The sequence below is a fragment of the Rhincodon typus genome, chromosome 14 (assembly GCF_021869965.1).
Source record: "Rhincodon typus isolate 14 chromosome 14, sRhiTyp1.1, whole genome shotgun sequence".
NCBI classification, from domain to species: domain Eukaryota; kingdom Metazoa; phylum Chordata; class Chondrichthyes; order Orectolobiformes; family Rhincodontidae; genus Rhincodon; species Rhincodon typus.
In genome coordinates this window covers 35490192-35508568 of record NC_063345.1, presented here as the reverse complement: position 1 = coordinate 35508568, position 18377 = coordinate 35490192, and the positions used below count along the sequence as shown (strand labels likewise).

General features: G+C 40.2%; 1 protein-coding gene across 2 annotated transcripts in view; it reads left to right on the top strand.

Annotated features, from left to right (window-relative positions):
• Window positions 1–321: 321 nt before the first annotated feature.
• kif4 (kinesin family member 4) overlaps window positions 322–18377 on the top strand; it is a 63311-nt gene continuing 45255 nt past the window's right edge. The window contains exons 1-8 of one of the 2 annotated variants that reach the window (XM_048605472.1): window positions 322–409; window positions 5727–5850; window positions 6045–6159; window positions 9133–9323; window positions 13327–13416; window positions 13869–14035; window positions 15702–15796; window positions 17180–17299. In XM_048605472.1, coding sequence (XP_048461429.1) covers window positions 5728–5850; window positions 6045–6159; window positions 9133–9323; window positions 13327–13416; window positions 13869–14035; window positions 15702–15796; window positions 17180–17299 — 901 coding nt within the window. In that variant the 5' untranslated portion in view covers window positions 322–409; window position 5727. Of the gene's footprint in view, window positions 483–5726; window positions 5851–6044; window positions 6160–9132; window positions 9324–13326; window positions 13417–13868; window positions 14036–15701; window positions 15797–17179; window positions 17300–18377 lie in introns of both variants that reach the window. The other variant, XM_048605473.1, reaches the window with a different exon arrangement.

Below are 18377 nucleotides of genomic sequence, written 5' to 3'. Positions count from 1 at the left end.
TCACCACCATCTCCACGCGCCGAGGGGGGACGAAAACAGACCAGAGCCTCCGACATTTTCTCCTTGAGAATGCCGATACGTGAGGGATTGTGCCTTTCTGTAAACTTGGCTCTGTGGTCGCCGCCACCACAGGTGACCAATTCCCTCAGGTCTCCCCTTGTTGCGGCCATCGAAGACAGCCCATTTCCGTAGTGACTGGAGCGCGCAAAACGCCCATCCCAACGCGGCCCAGTCACGTGATCGGGCGGGGATGCGCCGTGGTTTACGTTTTACGCCGTGAGGTCAAGCAGGGACGCGGCCTGTGATTGGCTAGTCCCGGATCGCGGCTGTATTTGAATGTGTCTGAGTTGGCGGTTGTTGTTGATTAGGAGCGGACGGAGTTCGATTTGAGGGGTTTTTGAGACGGCAGGTAATTTGTTTGTGGAGCAAAGTACTTACTCCTGAGGTACTGTGTGTGAGGAGACAGTGGACGCAGCTTGCAGGTGTGTATTTGCGCCCATGTGAACGGAAGGGAAGGAGCTCGGATCTCAGTGTGGGATTGTGCCTGGCTGCAGCTCCAGGCGGAAAGTAGAAGGCCCACAGCTGAATCTTCAGTTTATCTACCTCCTGCCCTTAATACATCTCTTCAACATGAAACCTGTCTGCTCAGGGTTTCCGTTCAACCTTTCAATTAAACACAGGAGTGGACTGGGCTGTATTCAGTCTGGCTGATAACCGCTTCGTGGTCTTGCTGATAGATTTTTGTGAGGAACGATTGGCTCAGTGCCGATTTCTCTAGGTTAAGGCGACTGGGTCAAGTTGCGACGTGATAAGTGCGGGTTACAAGAAGTAGCAGCAAAAGTGGACCATTTGGTTTAACGTATTTGCCCTACTTATCAAGAAGATCTGATCTGATTGTGGTTTTAAGTGCACTTGTCCTATCTGCCTGCGGACATTCATCCCTTTTTGATGGACAGTCTGTCTAAATCAGTCATTAATGTATTTAGTAAACTAATTGCCACTGCTGTGGAAGGTAATTTCGAAGAGTAATGATGTTTGTGGAATTTAAAAAATGCCTTATTTCTGCTTTAAGTGGGAGGCCCCCTTGTGTATAAACAAAAACAGAAGTCGCCGTAAGAGCTCAATGGGTCTGACTAATATTGTTTCATAGCGCTTGGTGAAATTCTGAGTTACACTTACACTTGTCTGATCTAGTATGTTAATAATGATTACAATTTCTGGGAAGTGCACAGTGAAAAAGCCAGGCACGTATGGACATTTATCACCTAAGGATAGTTTTTAAACATTTTTTTTTCATTTGTTCAGAGGATGTTTGGTGTTGTCACTGAACCACCATTTATTGCCCATCTGTAATTATCCTGGTGAGGATTGTGGTGAGCTCCCTTCTTGACCTGGGGCAACTACAATGTAGTTAGGAAGGTAGCTCCATGATTTTGACCCAGTGTCCTTCAAGGATTGGTGATTCCAGATCAGGATAGTAGTTTGGAGGGGACTTGTAGTTGGTAGTGTTCCTATGTATTTCCTGCTCCTGGTGTTCTACGTCATGGAGATAACTGGCTTCAAAGGTGTGGCTATAGGAATTTCGGTAAGTTAATGCAGTGCACCTTGTAGATAGTGCACACTGGCTCATAGGGAAGAGAGTTAGTGTCTAAGATGGTATTTCAGATGTCAATCGAGCAGGTTTCTTTTATCCTGGAAGACATCAAGTTCCTTGAGTACTGTTGGAATTGCATTCATCCAGGCAAGTGGAGAATATTCCATTATAGTCCTCACACGTGAGTTGTAGGAGGTAAGGTACTTGCTGAAGGACCCTTACGTGTGACCACAGGTTTGTATGGCTGATCCAGTTCTGTTTTTGGTCAATGTCAAATACTGTGCACATACTACCCCCTCACCCAAAAAAAAAAATTAATGGTGGATGCAGCACTTGTCAGCCCAAGCCTGAAATTGTCTTGGCCATGTTGTATATGGATGCTGATTTTAGTATCTGAGCAGTTGTGAATGGTGCTACACATCTTGCAATCATCAGTGATCCATTTCTGATCTTGTGTTTAAAAAGTACATCAGGGTAATAGAACAATGCAGAACATCATGTTGTTATAGCTACAGAGAAGGTGCAGAGAGAGATCAACTCTAATAAATGAATTTAGTAAATTTATCTGATAAATAAGGAGCTGTTCTTAAACCTGTTGGTATGTGTATTCAACCTCTGTTGGAAGAAAGTATAACCAGAGTGGGAGGGGACTTTGATTATGTTGACTGCTTTTCTGTGGCAGCAGGAAATGTAGGCTAAGTCAGTAGAAGGAAAGCTGATTTTTTTTTTTTCATGACAGACTGAGTTGTGTTAACAACCTATTGTAACTTCCTGTGCTCTTGGGCAGAGCAGTTGCCATACCAAGTTGTGATGTGTTTAGATAAGATGCTTTCTATTGTGCATCTATAAAAATTGGTAAGAGTCACTGTGGACATGCCAGATTTCCGCTTCACCTTACATTGAGGGACCTTATGGTGTGGTGGCAGTGTCTCTACCATTGAAACCGGTGGTCTGAGTTCAAGTCTCACCTGCTCCAGGGATGTACAATAATGTCTGAGAACAGGTTGGTTGATTTTTAAAAATCACTGCCCTGCGTCTGCGATGTTTGACCTTCAGCAATCAAGCCATCTTTTATTCTAGGTATGTATACGACTATTGGTGTTTCCCTTTGAGCTGGAGTCCAGTTCTGCTTGGGCTCCTGATGTCAGGGGCAGTCACCCTCCCCTCCCTTTTAGAGTCTAACTGTTTTTGTCCATGCTTTGATAAAGGTCTGGAGGATAGTAGCCTTGGCAGAACACAAAACTGTGCATCTGAGACTAGGTTATTCCTTCAGGTGCTGCTTGATAGTGCCATTGATAATTCCTGTTTTTTTTTTTCTTAAAGCTCGCTCATGGGATGAGGGTTTTGCTAGCTAGGCCAGCATTTATTGCCCATCTGTAATTGGGCAGTTAGAGTCAGCGACATTGCTGTGGTCCAGAGTTGCATGTAGGTCAGAACAGGTAAGAGTGGCAGTTTCCATCCCTAAAGGATGTTAGTGAACCATATGGGTTTGTCTAACAATTGCCAATCCAGTCATGGTCATCACTAGACTCTTAATGCCAGGTTTTGTTTTATTTTTAATTTGAATTCAAATTCCACCATTTACCAGAGTATGTTGATAGGGCAGTAATTGTGCATGGGTGTTTTTGTGTTTTTTGTTTTTCTTTTTGCAATGCCTTCAGTGAGTAGTTTAATAGTGCTCCTTCAAGCACAATTTGATGTGGCAGGACTGCAGACTTCTAGTCTGATCCACTGGCTGTGGGATTGAATACCTAGTGCTGTTCTGCTGTCCTCTTTGAACCTCTGTGTGAAGACAGAGTACTTTGTATCTACAAGGGTAGTGGTGGTCACACTTGTGGATTTTTACTGTGAAGAACAGGTGCATCTCTAATGAATAGATTGAGGCTGGAGATCACGTTTGGTCCCCAGCAACCCCCATTGGCACCCCTGTCCCCAGCATGGACCTGGCTTTTTGCCCTTTCATCGCCTGCTGTAAGCCCAGTATAGCAACTTTGTCCTTTGTTAAGGCTTGGTCATTAACGGTGCTTCTGACCCACTCTTGTGGACATTGAAGTTCTCCACCCAGAGAATGTTTTTGTACCTTTGCCTTTCTCTGTGCTTCCAAGTGGTACTTTATGTGGTGTCTTGATTCATCCATCAAGAAACACACATGTAGCAGTAGTTAGTAATCAGCATGGAAATTTCTTGGCCTTATGCCATGAGATTTTATGATGTCCAAAATTTGAGGGCCCCCAGAGCAATTCCTTCCTGATTGTATCACTGTGCTTCCACATCCAGGTTTGACCTGCTAGTGGGACCCCAGGTACCAAGGAATGATAGTTGTATCTGAGAACTGTGTAGTGTAATTCTACATCTATAACTACAGAAGGATGTTGCTCGACTAGTCTTTGGGACAGTTTTCTACTTTTGGCAGACACCCCCAGATGTTAAAGGAAGAGTTTGCAGATCAACAGGGTTGTGTTTCTTATTGCTGGCTTGTACTTTGATGCTGGGTTGGTCCTTGTGTTTTCTAGCAATTTCGTACAAGTGTGACTTGCTAGGTGTTAGGCATTTAAGAATGTACTCCATTTGTTTCCGGAGTCATGTGTAGATAACAGATTTTCTCTCGGCATTAGTGAGTTTTTGCAACAATTGACAATGGTTATGTAGTCACTATTTGCTTAACTTTGAAGTCCAGATTTTGATTTCAAATTTTGCCTTCTACCATGGTGTGATTTGAACCTAGGTCCCCTAACATTGGCCTGAGTTTCCAGATTACTATGTAGTGATGTACTATCTAGTGACTGTGCATCATAACAATTATTCTTATTGGGGTTCAAATGAATCTACAGTGTAGCATTTCAATTAATCCTTTACTATTCTTTGCTCCCTCCTGAGTCTTATTTCTGTGTTGATACCTGAAAAAGGCTTCGGTTTCAATGTGTGCTGTTAGCATTCAGTGTTGGTAACACAAATGACATAACGTGAGGTAAATCTGATTTATTCATTATCCCTGCAGTTGCTGATCTACGTGAGTTCCTGTTTAAGCAATACCTTTTAAATATTTAATGTTCATGTCTTGTTTTCAAACGTTTCCATATCTAATGGCCAGCCCTAAACCCTTGTTTATGCACTTTTCTAAATATACCATTGACAGCTGTATCTTCAATTGCCAGAACCAATATTCTAATTCCTTCCCTAAAATTCTGCCTGTTGCGTCTCTTAAATTTACCTTTTCAATCAAGTGCTTGGTCATCTGCCTGAATATTTCCAATGTGGATTGGATAAAGTTTGCTTGATGCTCCTGAGAAATGCTTTGGAATTCTTGTTCTCTGTTAGAGGTACTAGATAAATACATTTCATAAATAATTTGAAAGATTATCTAACCAATCAAAAGTTGTGCATGCAGTGTGGAGCCATTTTCCATAGAATCCCTACAGTGTGGAAACAGGTCCTTCAGTCCAACAAGTCCACACTGATCCTCAGAGCATCCCACCCAGACCCATTCCCCATAACCCACTTAATCTGCACATCACTGACCACTATGGGCAATTTAGCACGGCCAATCCATCTCGCATGCACATCTTTGGACTGTGGGAGGAAACCAAAGCAAACCCACACGGGCACAGGGAGAATGTGCATACTCAATACAGACAGTTGCCAGAGGGGGATTCGAACTCTGGCCCCTGCTGCTGTGAGGCAGCAGTGCTAACCACTGCTGCCTCAAAGATAAGTCAGTAAATCATTACAAGTTCAAGATTTTAAAATAGCTTTCAGACCTTTCCAACATTTTAAATCTGACTCTGATATCCCAGTATTTTACTCCTGTGTATTGTACAAAAACAAGTTTCCACCTATGTTGTCCTAAAAGAACAATCGAAACGTCAATATTTCAACCTTGATGCTTGTCTATGAATAGTTTTGATCATGTTTTTAGTGCACTTTCCTAACATGTCTAACATCTAGTTTTCCCCACTTTCTTTCTTTCTAGAGTCTACTAAGTGACTTTTTAAAATTATTATCTGTATTCCTGGACGCACATCACTAATAAACCTGATTGTTGCCACTGCTACTTTAATGATGTGTGTATATTCAGTGCGTAGTATTTCAGTCTATAATGTGATTAATTTGTTTGCATATTATCTGTTGCCAGGATGGTAAGAGAAGAGGAGAAGGTTATTCCTGTACGAGTAGCTCTCCGCTGCCGTCCTCTTGTACAGAAAGAAATTGATGAAGGATGTCAAGTGTGCTTAACATTTACCCCAGGAGAACCACAGGTAAAAGTTCAATCTAGTTGATGGTTTGGTATTGCTTAAATTGTTATAGTTTCTATTCAGATGCCTGAAGAAACTTTTTTAAATAGATTATTTTGACAAAGGGGGACTCTGTCACTTCAATCTCCTGTTGCTCTTGTGTGGAGTATGCTGTACTAATTTTTCTTTTAATCTGTTTTCTTTTACCCCATCCTCAGGTGCTTTTGGGAATTGATAAGTGTTTTTCATATGATTACGTCTTTGATCCTTGTGCAGAGCAAGAAGAAGTGTTCAATATTGCAGTTTATCCTCTTATTCAGGGTATATTCAAAGGTAACCATTTCCTACTGAATGTTTTGAAAATAGTTTGGGATTGGTCAATTGTTCATTGCATATTGAATGATTCCCATTGCAGGTGTTTTTGTGAATGGTTCATTGATAATTTTATCTGTCTGACATCTGATCACTTTAATCTGTGTAGTAAAATTTCTAATAAATGTTTTTTTTTTTAAGTGCAAGAATAGCAATCCTATTTTAAGAGTTGCCAAAATTTTCAGTTTGTTTTTCCTATGGTTATTTGAAACATGTCTATGTTTCCTTTTTAAAGTTATTTTTTCATCTTAAATGTTTTAGTCTTTTAGCCAACTGCCACTTTTTTTTCTTCCCTGAGGAACAAATTTAAGCATACATATGGATCTGTACTCGGCCCCTCGTACCTGTACTCCATTGAGAATGAGACTGATGGATGAACCATCTGTGGCTAACATGTTCGAGCTGGTATCAGATTGAACAAAAAGTCATTCAAAGCTGCAAAGTGGTAGATCAGCAAAAAATGAGAATGAAAGTAAACCAGTGTGAAAAGAGAAATAAGCAGCTCCCTCAAATTTCAGACTAGGGAATTGCAAATGAGAAAACAAAACTGAAGAAACTTAGAGCAGGTATCCTTTTCTGATGCCGTAGAAATCATAGTAATGTCATTGTGGTAGAAAATCGGGTGGGAGGAGGAACTTGTCAGCATCCAGAAAAAATAATGGGGCCAAAGGCTTATAAGTTCCCATGACATAATGGCTTGTGTCCTGTGATCTCGATGAGTGGCTGCAAAGATGGCATGTGTTTTTTTTTTTGGTTGTAATCTTCCAAAACTAGCTCGATTCTGGGAAAAGCTCCAGTGGATTGCAAAGTGATAAATGTGAAATCCTTCTGCTCAAATAAGGAGGGAGACAATTTCCTGCTTTGTCAAGAGTTACTGTAACTCCTGTCACTGGGACAGAGCTGGAATATATTCTTCAGGAGGTAATAACAGGATATAGACAATCAAACAGTGATGAGGCTTTCCAAAGGGAGAATAATGTTTGATTAAAATTTGTTTTGAGGGTGTGACATACAGTATAGACAAGAGAACCAGCGTGTATGATTATTTGACTTCCAAGCAACACGCAAAAAAAATGTCTTAGCAAAGGTTATTGCACAAGATGAGAACTTAGGTTGCAGGTAATTGTTAATATCCATGGAAGATTCCTCTAACAAGACTGGATAAATGTGAGATGATTGGAGTTCAAGGATTACCATTGGGCCCTTTGTTTATCTAGTATTTTTGAAAATTATTTGCATTGCATTCCCAATAAGTGTGGATAATACAAAAATGGTTGGGAAAGTTGAGGATTGTCTGCAAAGGAATGTAGGTAGTTTTCAGTGGTCAAAAAATTGGCAGATTGAGTAAAATGTGGAGAACTGTCCACTTTGACAGGAGGAATTGAAAAAAACTCTCTAGTGGATGGAGACCAAAATGGCAGGATACAGAAACACCTGGGTGTTGTTTTGTTTCTGGAATAAACTGGGCAGCATGGTGGCTCGGTGAATAGCACTATTGTCTCTTGGCTCCAGGGACCTGGGTTCAATTCCAGCCTTGTCTATCTGTGGGGAGTTTACACATTCTCCTCAAGCTGGTGGGGGTTTCCTCCCATGGTCCAAAGATGTACAGGCTGGGTGGATTAGTCATGCTGAATTGCCCTGTAGTGTCCAAAGTTGTGCAGGCTTAGGTGGGTTAATTGTGGTAAATGCAGGGTTACAGGGATGGGGAGGAGGGGGGTTGGAAAGAAATGTTGGATGGGTCTCTGTGCACTGTAGAAACTTTGATACTATGAATATATTGCTGGCTAACCCTGCATCCTACTTGCCCAGAGGGTAGTTCAGAGTCAATCTTGTCTAGAGTTGACCAGCTCTGATAAGGATGCTATAAGTGAACGAGATGAGTTTTATGACGGTTGACAGTAGTTAAATGAATTCAAATTTCACCATTTGTCATGGTGGGATTTAAATCCATGTGCCCAGAGCCATTAGCCTGAGGTTCTGGATTACCAGTCCAGTGACGTTACCACTACCCCCACAGCCTCCCTGATGTGTGAACCCAAAGATTGAGTGTAGCAAATAATTGGGCAGATAGCATGTTGGACTTTATTGCAAGCAGATGAAGCATAAGAGTAAGGAAGTCTTGCAATAATTGTTTCAAAACCGTAGTAAGGCTCTTGTGGCATGTTTATACTGTCCGTATCTCTGAACCTGTGTTCAAGTCCCAGTTGCTTCAGGCAATAATCTGATCATTTTAGAGTTCTTGTGCAGTGGTAGAGCTCCTACCTCTATCAGGAGACCTGAGTTCAGGTCACGCCTGTTCTAGAGGAATGTCATAATGCCTCCGAACAAGTTGATTTGGAAAATACCTACGAAGCGTTAGTGCAGCCACACCTGGAGTATTGCATATGGTTTTTGTTTCCCTATAAAGAAGGGTATAGTTGCATTGGAAATAGTTCAGACAGTTCACCTCTTTGCTGAAATGGTGTGTTTTTTTTCCTTTGTGTGACAAAGTTTTTTGGGTTTATCCCTCATTTCTTCTGAATGCCAAATAGCATGATCTTCTTAAAGCATTCTAAAATTGAGGAATTTTTTTAATACAATGAGAGTTTTTCCCTTGCTGGAAGAATCTAGGTATTGGAGTAAGAGGATGTCTATTTTAACAATAAGTTGAGAAAAAAATATTTTGCTGGTCAGAATTTTCTAGAGTTTTCTATCCCAGAGAACTATAAGGCTAGAACATTGAATTTGGGATGAACTGTTGTAGAACCTCCATGCTTTCTTTCTTTAGGAAATTGACCGATTTCCTAGTCTCTTTTATTAAAATCTTGTTAAAGAACACTACTTGGAACTCATGCAAGTCTGAACTCTGTTTGTTTGTTTTTACTGGATCATTACTCACTGTACCATCTTTAAATATGATCACATTGACTTGCTGCTCTGTGCCTCCTATTCCAGGGTATAATGCTACAGTATTGGCATATGGGCAGACTGGTTCTGGAAAGACCTATTCTATGGGAGGAACATACACATCTGGTCAAGAAGGTGATCCAAGTGTTGGTGTCATTCCAAGAGTAATAAATATGCTGTTTAGGACGATTGAAGAGAAATCGGATAATGAATTCACATTAAAAGTTTCCTATCTAGAGGTAAGTGGAAGATCATATTTCAATATTAGGAATACACTTTTTCACCAAGTTTTATTGATATACATAGTCATTGGCTTTTTGGGCCAATAGTTTGAGTTTAAGCTGAGCAGAAACAAACCTGATTAGTGAGCTGGTTGTATTATGTAGTTATTTTTGTTTTCCTATTGCATAACTTAACTTGTTTAGAAACTGCATGTGTAAAATCATTCCCAACGCTGTAAATGTATATCAATCTATATCTAGCTGTAATCTAATAAAAACACTGACATCAAGTTCCAAAATAGTCTCAATTATACAGTTTTTTAATGATTTAATACGACACTTGGGTAAGTGGCGATGTCTCTGTCTGTTAATAAAGCAGTGATACAAATGGATAAACTAAAGGCAAGTATCCATCTTCAAACAGGAAGAATATACTGAGATTCCTTTAGGCCAGTCTTTTGAAGGAACGATTAACAACAGGATCGATCAATACCAAGTTGTGAATACAAGATTCTCTACCAAAACGTTTCATTGAATGTCGTGTACCATGAGGCCTTTTTTTTTTTCCCAAAAAACTTTTCAGCATCATAAATTACCTCTACATTAATGCAATATCCCAAGGTACTTTGCAGGAGTGTTGTAGAATGACACTGGACTATATAAGGAGAATTAGTTTAAATTACCCAAAACATTGGTCAAGAAGCTGGATTTGAAGGAGTCTCCTAAGAAAGGACTGTGAGGTAATGAAGATATTCCAGAGTTTGGAACCTAGGCAGTTAACTACGTAGTCACCAATGGCGAAGCAAATTGAAAATTGTGGATGCCCAAAGGCCAGAATTTAGTGCATTACATTGTGGGGCTAAAGGAGTGAGGAATTGCATGGAGAGAAAATTTGAGATGATGCTTATTTGGAACGTTTTTAGCTCAGTGAATCTCTGATCAGGGGAATGAATCTTGAGCAGCAGAATATTGATTGAGTTTTCAGAAATAGCATGTGGAGATTAGCTAGGAGTTTATTGAAATAATGAGTCTAGACATAACACAGGTATGAACATAATGGGTGAAGCCTAGCAAAATTGGGGTTGGAAGTCATGGCCTTGGCGTTGGCAAAATATGAACTTGGTACTGAATGTTACACCAAGGTTGTGAGCAGACAAACTTGATGTTGGATTGTTACAAGAAGATGGGTGGAATTAGTAAATGTTCTCACTCCAAATTTTAATGACATCAGCCTTCCATACTTTAAGGAAATTTCTGCTCCAAAACAAGGTGTCTCTTAATTGTATTGAAAGCCGTTATGAAGTAGAGCTCGGTCTCATCTGTGTACGTATGAAAACTAATTTTTTTTTTTTTTTTTAAAACTTATTAGGATTTGGTTGTTGCAGGCTCACCAGCACTCATTAGCTGTGCCTAATTTCTGACTGACGGTGCTTGCATCCCCTCTGAACCTGCTGTCTCTTATCACAAATCTGTCCCCTGGTAAATGACCCCTCTACTAAAGGGGAAAGATTTATTCCTATCAACCTTATTTATGCTCTTCATAATCCTATAAATATCATTTGGGTCCCCCTTCAGCTTTCTCGGCTCCAAGGAAAGCCGCTCGGCTAGTGACCCTACACAGCAGAAATTTTCCAGCCTGGGCAACTTCCTAGTAAATCATATTTGTAACTTCTCCAGTATAAGGCCATCCTTCCAATAATGTGGCAGCCTGGACTGCATTCAGTACCCTGGCTGTGGCCTAACCAACATTCAATATAGCTCCATCATAAAATCCCACTCTTGTATTCAATGCCACAACTAATAAAGATGAGTATCCCATCACCTTTAACTGTCGTCTTCACCTTTTTTCTTTTTGCTTCTGAGGATCTATATACAGTGCACCAAAGACCTGCTGATCTTCAGAACAATCCAGGGGCCTACTATTTATCATGTGCATTCTTCCCAAAATGCATCTATACACTTTTCAGGATTAAAGTCCATCTATTGCTCTGCCCATCTGTCCATAACTTTCTCTTCTCTAAAGCTTTCCTCCTCCTCCAATTTTAGTTATCTGCAAACAGATAAAACTTCTATACTCTAGTGCAACGATTTTTAGACATGAAACAGTAAGGGACATCAACATGGTGGTATGCCACACAATGTATACTCCCTGCCACCAAAAACAACCTTCACCCACACTCTCTTGACTTCTGCCAATAAGGCAATTTTGGATCCAATTTGACAAATTGCCCTAGATCTGAGTGCTTTCACCTTCTCGATCAATCTCTTTTTATGCAATGCCTCACCTGAAGTCCATGTAGAATATATCGCTACCTTCACCTGCGAATCTAGTCATCTCAAAAATTGATTCATTGTTAGAAATGATCTCCTACTGAGACTACTGATTTTTGGTTGTTTTTTTTTCTCCCCCCTGACTTTAAGCTTTTTGTCCTTCCAAGCAGATCAATTCTGGTCCTCTGTTCCTAACAATCGATGTTGGGCTCATTGGCCTGTAGTTCCTGGAGTTATCCTTGCTATCCTTATTGAATAATGGTAGCACACTATGCAGAGATGACTAGAAGACAGCTACTGAGTTTGGCTAGGGCTCCTTGATGCTGCACTTAATGAAATGTCACTCTTGCCTCACCTCTAGAGTTCACTTGGTTTTTTTTTTTTTTTTTTTTTGGTCAGTGGTTTGAACCAAGGCAGCAATGAAGTCAGAAGATGACTGGCCCTGGATGCTAATGAACAGGTTATTGATGAATAGTTGCTGATTGGCACAGATAACAATATGAACACATACTGGACATGCCTGGGCAATTATCTAGTGTTGTAGCTAAACTAAGACAGCTTTGCTAAGGGTGCTGTAAGTTCTGGAGAGCAGGTCTTCTCAAATATTGCTGGAATGTTGCAGCGCCCATAACCTTTGTAGTGTCCAGTGCCTTTGCCATTTCTTGATTTATCACAATGAATCGACTTAGCTGAAGACTGATCCACGATGCTGGGGGCCACTGGATCGTTCGTTCAGCACTTCCAGCTGAAGATTGTTGCAAATGCTTCAGCTTGGTTTTTTTTTTAAACAGGGTTCCATGTGGAACTATTGGTTATGAATGGAAGAGGTATTGAATTAAATGGTAAATTGAATTTAAAAGCTCATTGGGAGGGGGAGAAATGACATGAATTGAGGATGTTTTTCAGTGAGGACCGTGTTTAACAAAGTTGTTGGTTATTTTGGCTGAAATCAAGATTAGTGACTTCAGAGAAGAACCATATTAGCATAAGTCTTAAAGGCCGGGTTTTTGCTGAATAGGAATCACGTAGGCAGGCAGTGCAGCAGCTGGAACCGATCATCTCCAAAGCTACAACCTAAAGAGTGGCTTGGTGTCACTTTATTTTTTTTTTTAAAATTTTGAGTGAGGGCAGGAGGTAGGGGATTAGAAAAGACCTGAACTGCTGTTACGTTATAGCCAAAGCCAGTGTCGTGTTTTTTTTTTTTTTTTTTTTTTAAATTCATTAATTTCATTTTCAATTCATTGCCTCCCAGGAGGAATGGCCTGGTGGTATTATTGCTAGACCATTAATCCAGAGACCCAGATAACGTTCTGGGAACTTGGGTTCAAATCCTGCCATGGCAGATGGTGGAAGTTGAATTCATAAATATCTGGAATGGAGAGTCCAATGATGACCACATATCCATTATTGATTGTCAGAAAAACCCATCAGGTTCACGAATGGCCTTTAGGGAAGGAAACTGCCATCATTACCTGGTCTGGCCTACATGTGACTTCAGACCCACAGCAATGTGGTTGACTGTTCACTGCCCTTTAGGGACTAGGGATGGGCAATAAATGCTGCCTAGCCAGCTACACCTTCATCCCGTGAATCAAGACTTTTTTAAAAATTCAATGATTGTCATTGGTATTGGAGACTGTTGTTTTTAATGGGCTGTTTTAAAAGGTGATATATTTTGAGATCCTTGCCTTCTGTTGTGAAATCATTCCTACTGTATTCCTGTTGTATCTTTTTGTCATCCTTTTAACAGATTTACAATGAAGAGATTTTGGATCTATTGCATCCATCTCGGGAGAAACCACAAATTCACATCAGAGAAGATCCCAAAGAGGGTATAAAGGTAACATTGTAAAAATAGAGACTGTACTAAATACAATTACCTTCTTTTTGTGATTTATTGTGATTTTTTTTTAAGAAAGTAAACTTTTCTCACCATTCTAATTTTTTATTTTTGTTTGTTTTATTTCCCTGTTGTCTGATTTTTTTTTTTTTTTCTCCACTATATCCACATGTCAATCTAAGGACAGATAGTATGAGGGCTGGCATTCTGTCTTAATTTGCATCTAACTTCTTCATTACTTCCCATTTTTAAAAAGCATGAGAGTTCCGATCACCTGTTCTGTGTTTTTGTTTGTTTTTTGTTTTGAGCTTTATAGTCACAAACTTTGTATTCTAGACTTTCTGATGATTTAGGTTAGTAGCTCTGCTACGCAGTTTCCTGAATTTTTTTTTTTATTTAGAACAAAATTTCCCCAGTTACTCATTACAAATATGATTACCAATATCTCTCAGATTGTAGGTTTAATTGAAAGAAAAGTGTTAACTGCAATGGATATGGTGAACTGCCTGGAGCAAGGGAATTCTACAAGGACAGTTGCTGCAACAGCAATGAACTCCCAGTCATCCCGATCCCATGCCATCTTCACAGTTACTGTTGAGCAGAGAAAGAAAAGTGACAGGTAATAGTGCTCCTGCTTTTGGCAGGTGATAGGTGTTCTGAGTGCTTTCCTTCATGCTCGTGAATTCTATCCTTTTGTCATGTGAGTAATTTTGAAATGGGATTTTCAATCTTCAGCTTGGCGGGGAGAAAAAGCTTTGCCTGTTATTAGCTTTGGTGAAATTATCATTAGATAATCAGGGCAAAAGGAGAGGAAACAACAAATACAATAACTACCACTAAAAAAAATAGCATAAGGAAAATTACTGGGGATAAAGATTAATCATGTCACCTGGTTCTGATGGGATGCGCCCTAGGACATTAAAGTAGCTACGGAGATGGTGCTTGCAGTAGTAATATTCCAATAATCCTTGAGCTCTGGAAAACTGCCAGTGTAGCACCTTTTACCTCTTAGAAAGATGAACTGAGTAACTATAGGCCAATTAGCTTGACATCTGTTCTGGGGAAACTTATTTTAGATCTCTATAAAAGATCTAATAGGAGAGCACTTAGATGTACAAATGACTTAGCAGAGTCAGCTTGGCTTCGTGAAGACTTAACAGATCTACAATGAAGTGATTTGAGAATTAGTTTGGAGTCAACAAACAGGATAGACAAAGAACAAGCCATGAATTGTAATAATTGGTTTATTGGGAGGAGTTTAAGGTACCCCATACCAGGTTGCTTGCAATAAGAGTCTGTGAAGTTGGCGGTAATATGAAATAGACAGTTGGCAAACTAATAGACAGTTTTGATAAGGGGAGGTGTTTTCAGGATGGCAACCTGTAACTTGTGGAGTGCCACAAGGATGGGTGCTGGGGCCATGTGAGCAAAGTGAATGTACTGTAGCCAGGTTTGCATATAGACCACAAATGTGGAAGGCAAGTGATAAGGAGAAGAGTCTGCAGAGAATTTTACCGGTTAAAGTAAAGATCCTTGGACAGCACTGTCCAAATCCATGACCACTTCCACACAGAAGGACAAGGGCAACAACTACATGGGAGCACCACCTGCAAGATCCCCATCCAAGCCACTCTCCATCCTGACCTGGAAAAGTATTGCTATTGCTTCATGGCTGCTGGGTCAAAATCCTGGAATTCCCTCACTAATGGCGTGGTGGATGACACAGCTCACCACTGTCACCACCTCAAGGGTAGCAAGGGACAGCCAATAAATGCTAGGGAGTTAGCAACACACGTCCCATGAGTGAATTTTTTTTTTTTCCCCCAGAAGTGGGTATATAAATGTGAAGTTAAGCATTTGGGCAGGAAGAATATTATTTAAATAGACTGCAGAATTTCTTCAATAATCCCAAAAAGTTAGCAGCAGATGATTGGGAAAGCATGTAGAATGATGGCCTTTATTTCAAGGGAAATATGTGGAGGTTTCGCTAAAACTGTGACACCTAATCAGACCACAGCTGGAATATTGTGAATTGTTTAGTGCCTTGTTTTAAATGTGACATACTGGTATTGGAGGTAGTCCAGACAAGGCTTATTGGATTGATAATCGATAGAGACTGAGCAGAAAAGAAAAACACTACGAGAAAAGGCAGTAAGTGAATTTTGAGGGTAATGATGTTGGAGCAGACTTGTTCGACTGAATGCCCTACTTCAGCTTCTACATTTTTTGGCATTTTATAGGTGACTTTGTCTCACCTGCCTCTTTTTTCCTCCTTTTCCCTTCAGAAACAGTTATTTCCGTTCCAAACTGCACCTGGTGGATCTGGCAGGATCTGAGCGACAGAAAAAGACAAAAGCAGAGGGTGACCGCCTGAAGGAAGGTAGTCTTTGACTTCTGCTTCCTATTTTAGCAGAGGACATGTTTCAATTAGAATGCTGATCGGAACATCAGAGCAGTTGCACATGAGTACAGTTTGGAGGGAATGTTGGAAGTAGGCCTTAATTTTGGAAGGGGCAGGAATTCTGGAAATGTCTTGAAAACAATTTCTCACTTGATTTGGATTGAATTAGTATGGTTAATTTTAATAATTCTGGATAATTTCAGATTTCTTTTTTCATCTGAAGAGGTTTTGGATTTATTTTGGTGATTGATCAGTTGTAAATGATAAAGCATCTGAAAAGATTCCACTGACTGGCACAGACTTGATTGGTCTAAGGTACTTTTTCTGTGCTGTTGATTTTTGACACTCTGACAATGGCGGAGGATGCCTTGAAAATCTGAGTGCTATTGGATACTGATTTAGTCATTTTCTTTTCCCCTCTTGCATTTGTAGTGAATAAAGCTTTCATTAACAGCATCCTTTAGTGGCCATAAGTTGTAATGTGGTAATGTAACATTTCTGAATGGTAACTTGGTTTCTAAAGCCAAAATCTGACAATTATCTTATTAGATGCTTTTGTTTTGCAACAGCAATGTTATCAATTTAGATGGCTTGGGAGATCCAGAACCATGCAGGAAATGGGGAGATTCACTAACCTTGATTTACCAGTTTGATTTTAGTAACTTGAGTGATTTTTACATGTGGAAGGACAAGATTAATCTCACTGTTACTAAGGACCTTTTATAATTGAAATGCAACTGTTATGGCTTTATTTTATTTCTCCAAAATATCACACGAATGGAGCAGGCAAGGTTACTTGAGATGTTAGTTGATTAGGGATGGAAAAGAAGTTTTTCTTGAATTCAAGGCAGTGCTAGATCTGCTTGCTTACTGAATCATGAAGCTTCTGCCCATCATTTGGGTTATCAGCACCCAAGGAAATATGAGACTTTTTAAATTGCATCATTATCTGTTAAATCTTGAAATTACTGACCTTTCTCCAGAATAGTTACTCACAACAGACATGTTCATTTAAACCAGAAGCAAGGATTTTCTGTACGTCAGTCTCAAATTATCCTGTTGCAAAGACCAGCATTCATTTTCTTTTCTCTTTATTTTTAATGCTGCATTGTTAGCTTTTGCGTGTTTTTCTGTAGTCTCTCTATATATGCCTTAGTGAATTGAGTTAACGAATGCAATTGTTCTTGTCTTGTAGATTAGTGAGAAGGGATCTCTCTAATAAGGCCTGATGGAGCTATTGGCTGACAGTCAAAGGACTGTTTTGCCTGTCACCTGAACAGTTTCCACAGTAGTATCTGCTTGTTAGTATAGGCTTGTATGCCTTTCGTGGTGTGCTTGTGACTAATGGGCAGTCTGTTTCAGGAATCAACATCAACCGTGGGTTGCTGTCTCTGGGTAATGTTATCAGTGCACTTGGAGATGAGAATAATCGCAAGGGCTTTGTACCATATAGAGACTCAAAACTAACACGATTGTTGCAAGGTAAGATAATTAGGTTTGTTGTATGGTAATATCAGTAGTCAACATTTTATTTGTATTTTCTAACTTTTTTTTTTAAATGGAGGGAGTAAATTGAGAAGAAGTGGCTTGAGATTCATTTTAGCCTGTGTCCCTTTCAAATCCGCACCCCCCCACCCCGCCACCCCAACAGAGTGGTGTTCACTGGTTCTTGACATTGTATCCAGGTTGTCTTGCTTTTGTACTTTCAGTGGACAAGAGCACACTAATTGTGGTGAGATCCTATTTGTTTTATTTATTGATGTTGTTGTGTAATCCAGCAAACTGAATGTGCAGCATTGAGAAACTGGGTGTTCCACTTACTACTTTTTTTCTTCTGCTACATTCAGTCTTACCCAGGATTAAGGGCTGGGACTTGTTGAGTAATCCAAAGAAAACCGGTCAAGCGTCAGTCCATTCTAGTCAGTTTGATACAATCTTCTACTCAAGATTGCCTGCCTTCAGGCTTTCACTTCTCCTTCCATGTTGAAAAGGTGCTGCTATTGCCAACTCTAGGCAGTTGGGACTCTGGGACTGTCTGGAGCAAGGGATAGTGCTCGGAAACCCTGGAAACCATTGGTAGTTAAATACAGCAGAGATGGGTGTAGGGAGGCTGTGTGTAAAAGAAGCCTGCAATCTATATTTGTTTGGTGCAGCTGAAAAGTATTGGTGCTCAAAAACCCAAGGGTACTGTCTAACTTCGTGAAGTTAGGCGCAATGAAGCTTTTGTAGACTGTAGGTGCTGATGTGCAGTCATAGGAAGGGAGATTTGAGCTACTGGGATGTGTTTTGCAATTATTCAGACATGAGCGCTTGTCTTCCTTGGGCAGTATTAATTGTCTTAAGGTGGTGAAGAGCTGTCTTCTTGAACTGCTGCAGTTTATTTGGTGTAGGGGTCCCAACAATGTTGCTGGGAGGGGGTTTTGGAGTTTTTACCCTATGACAATGAAGAAACTATGCTTTTTTTTTTTTAATCCAGCTGATGACTGATTTGGAGAGGAACTTTCAGGTGGTGATGTTCACATGTATCTGCAGTAGTGAGACTGCACCTGTAGTACTGCAT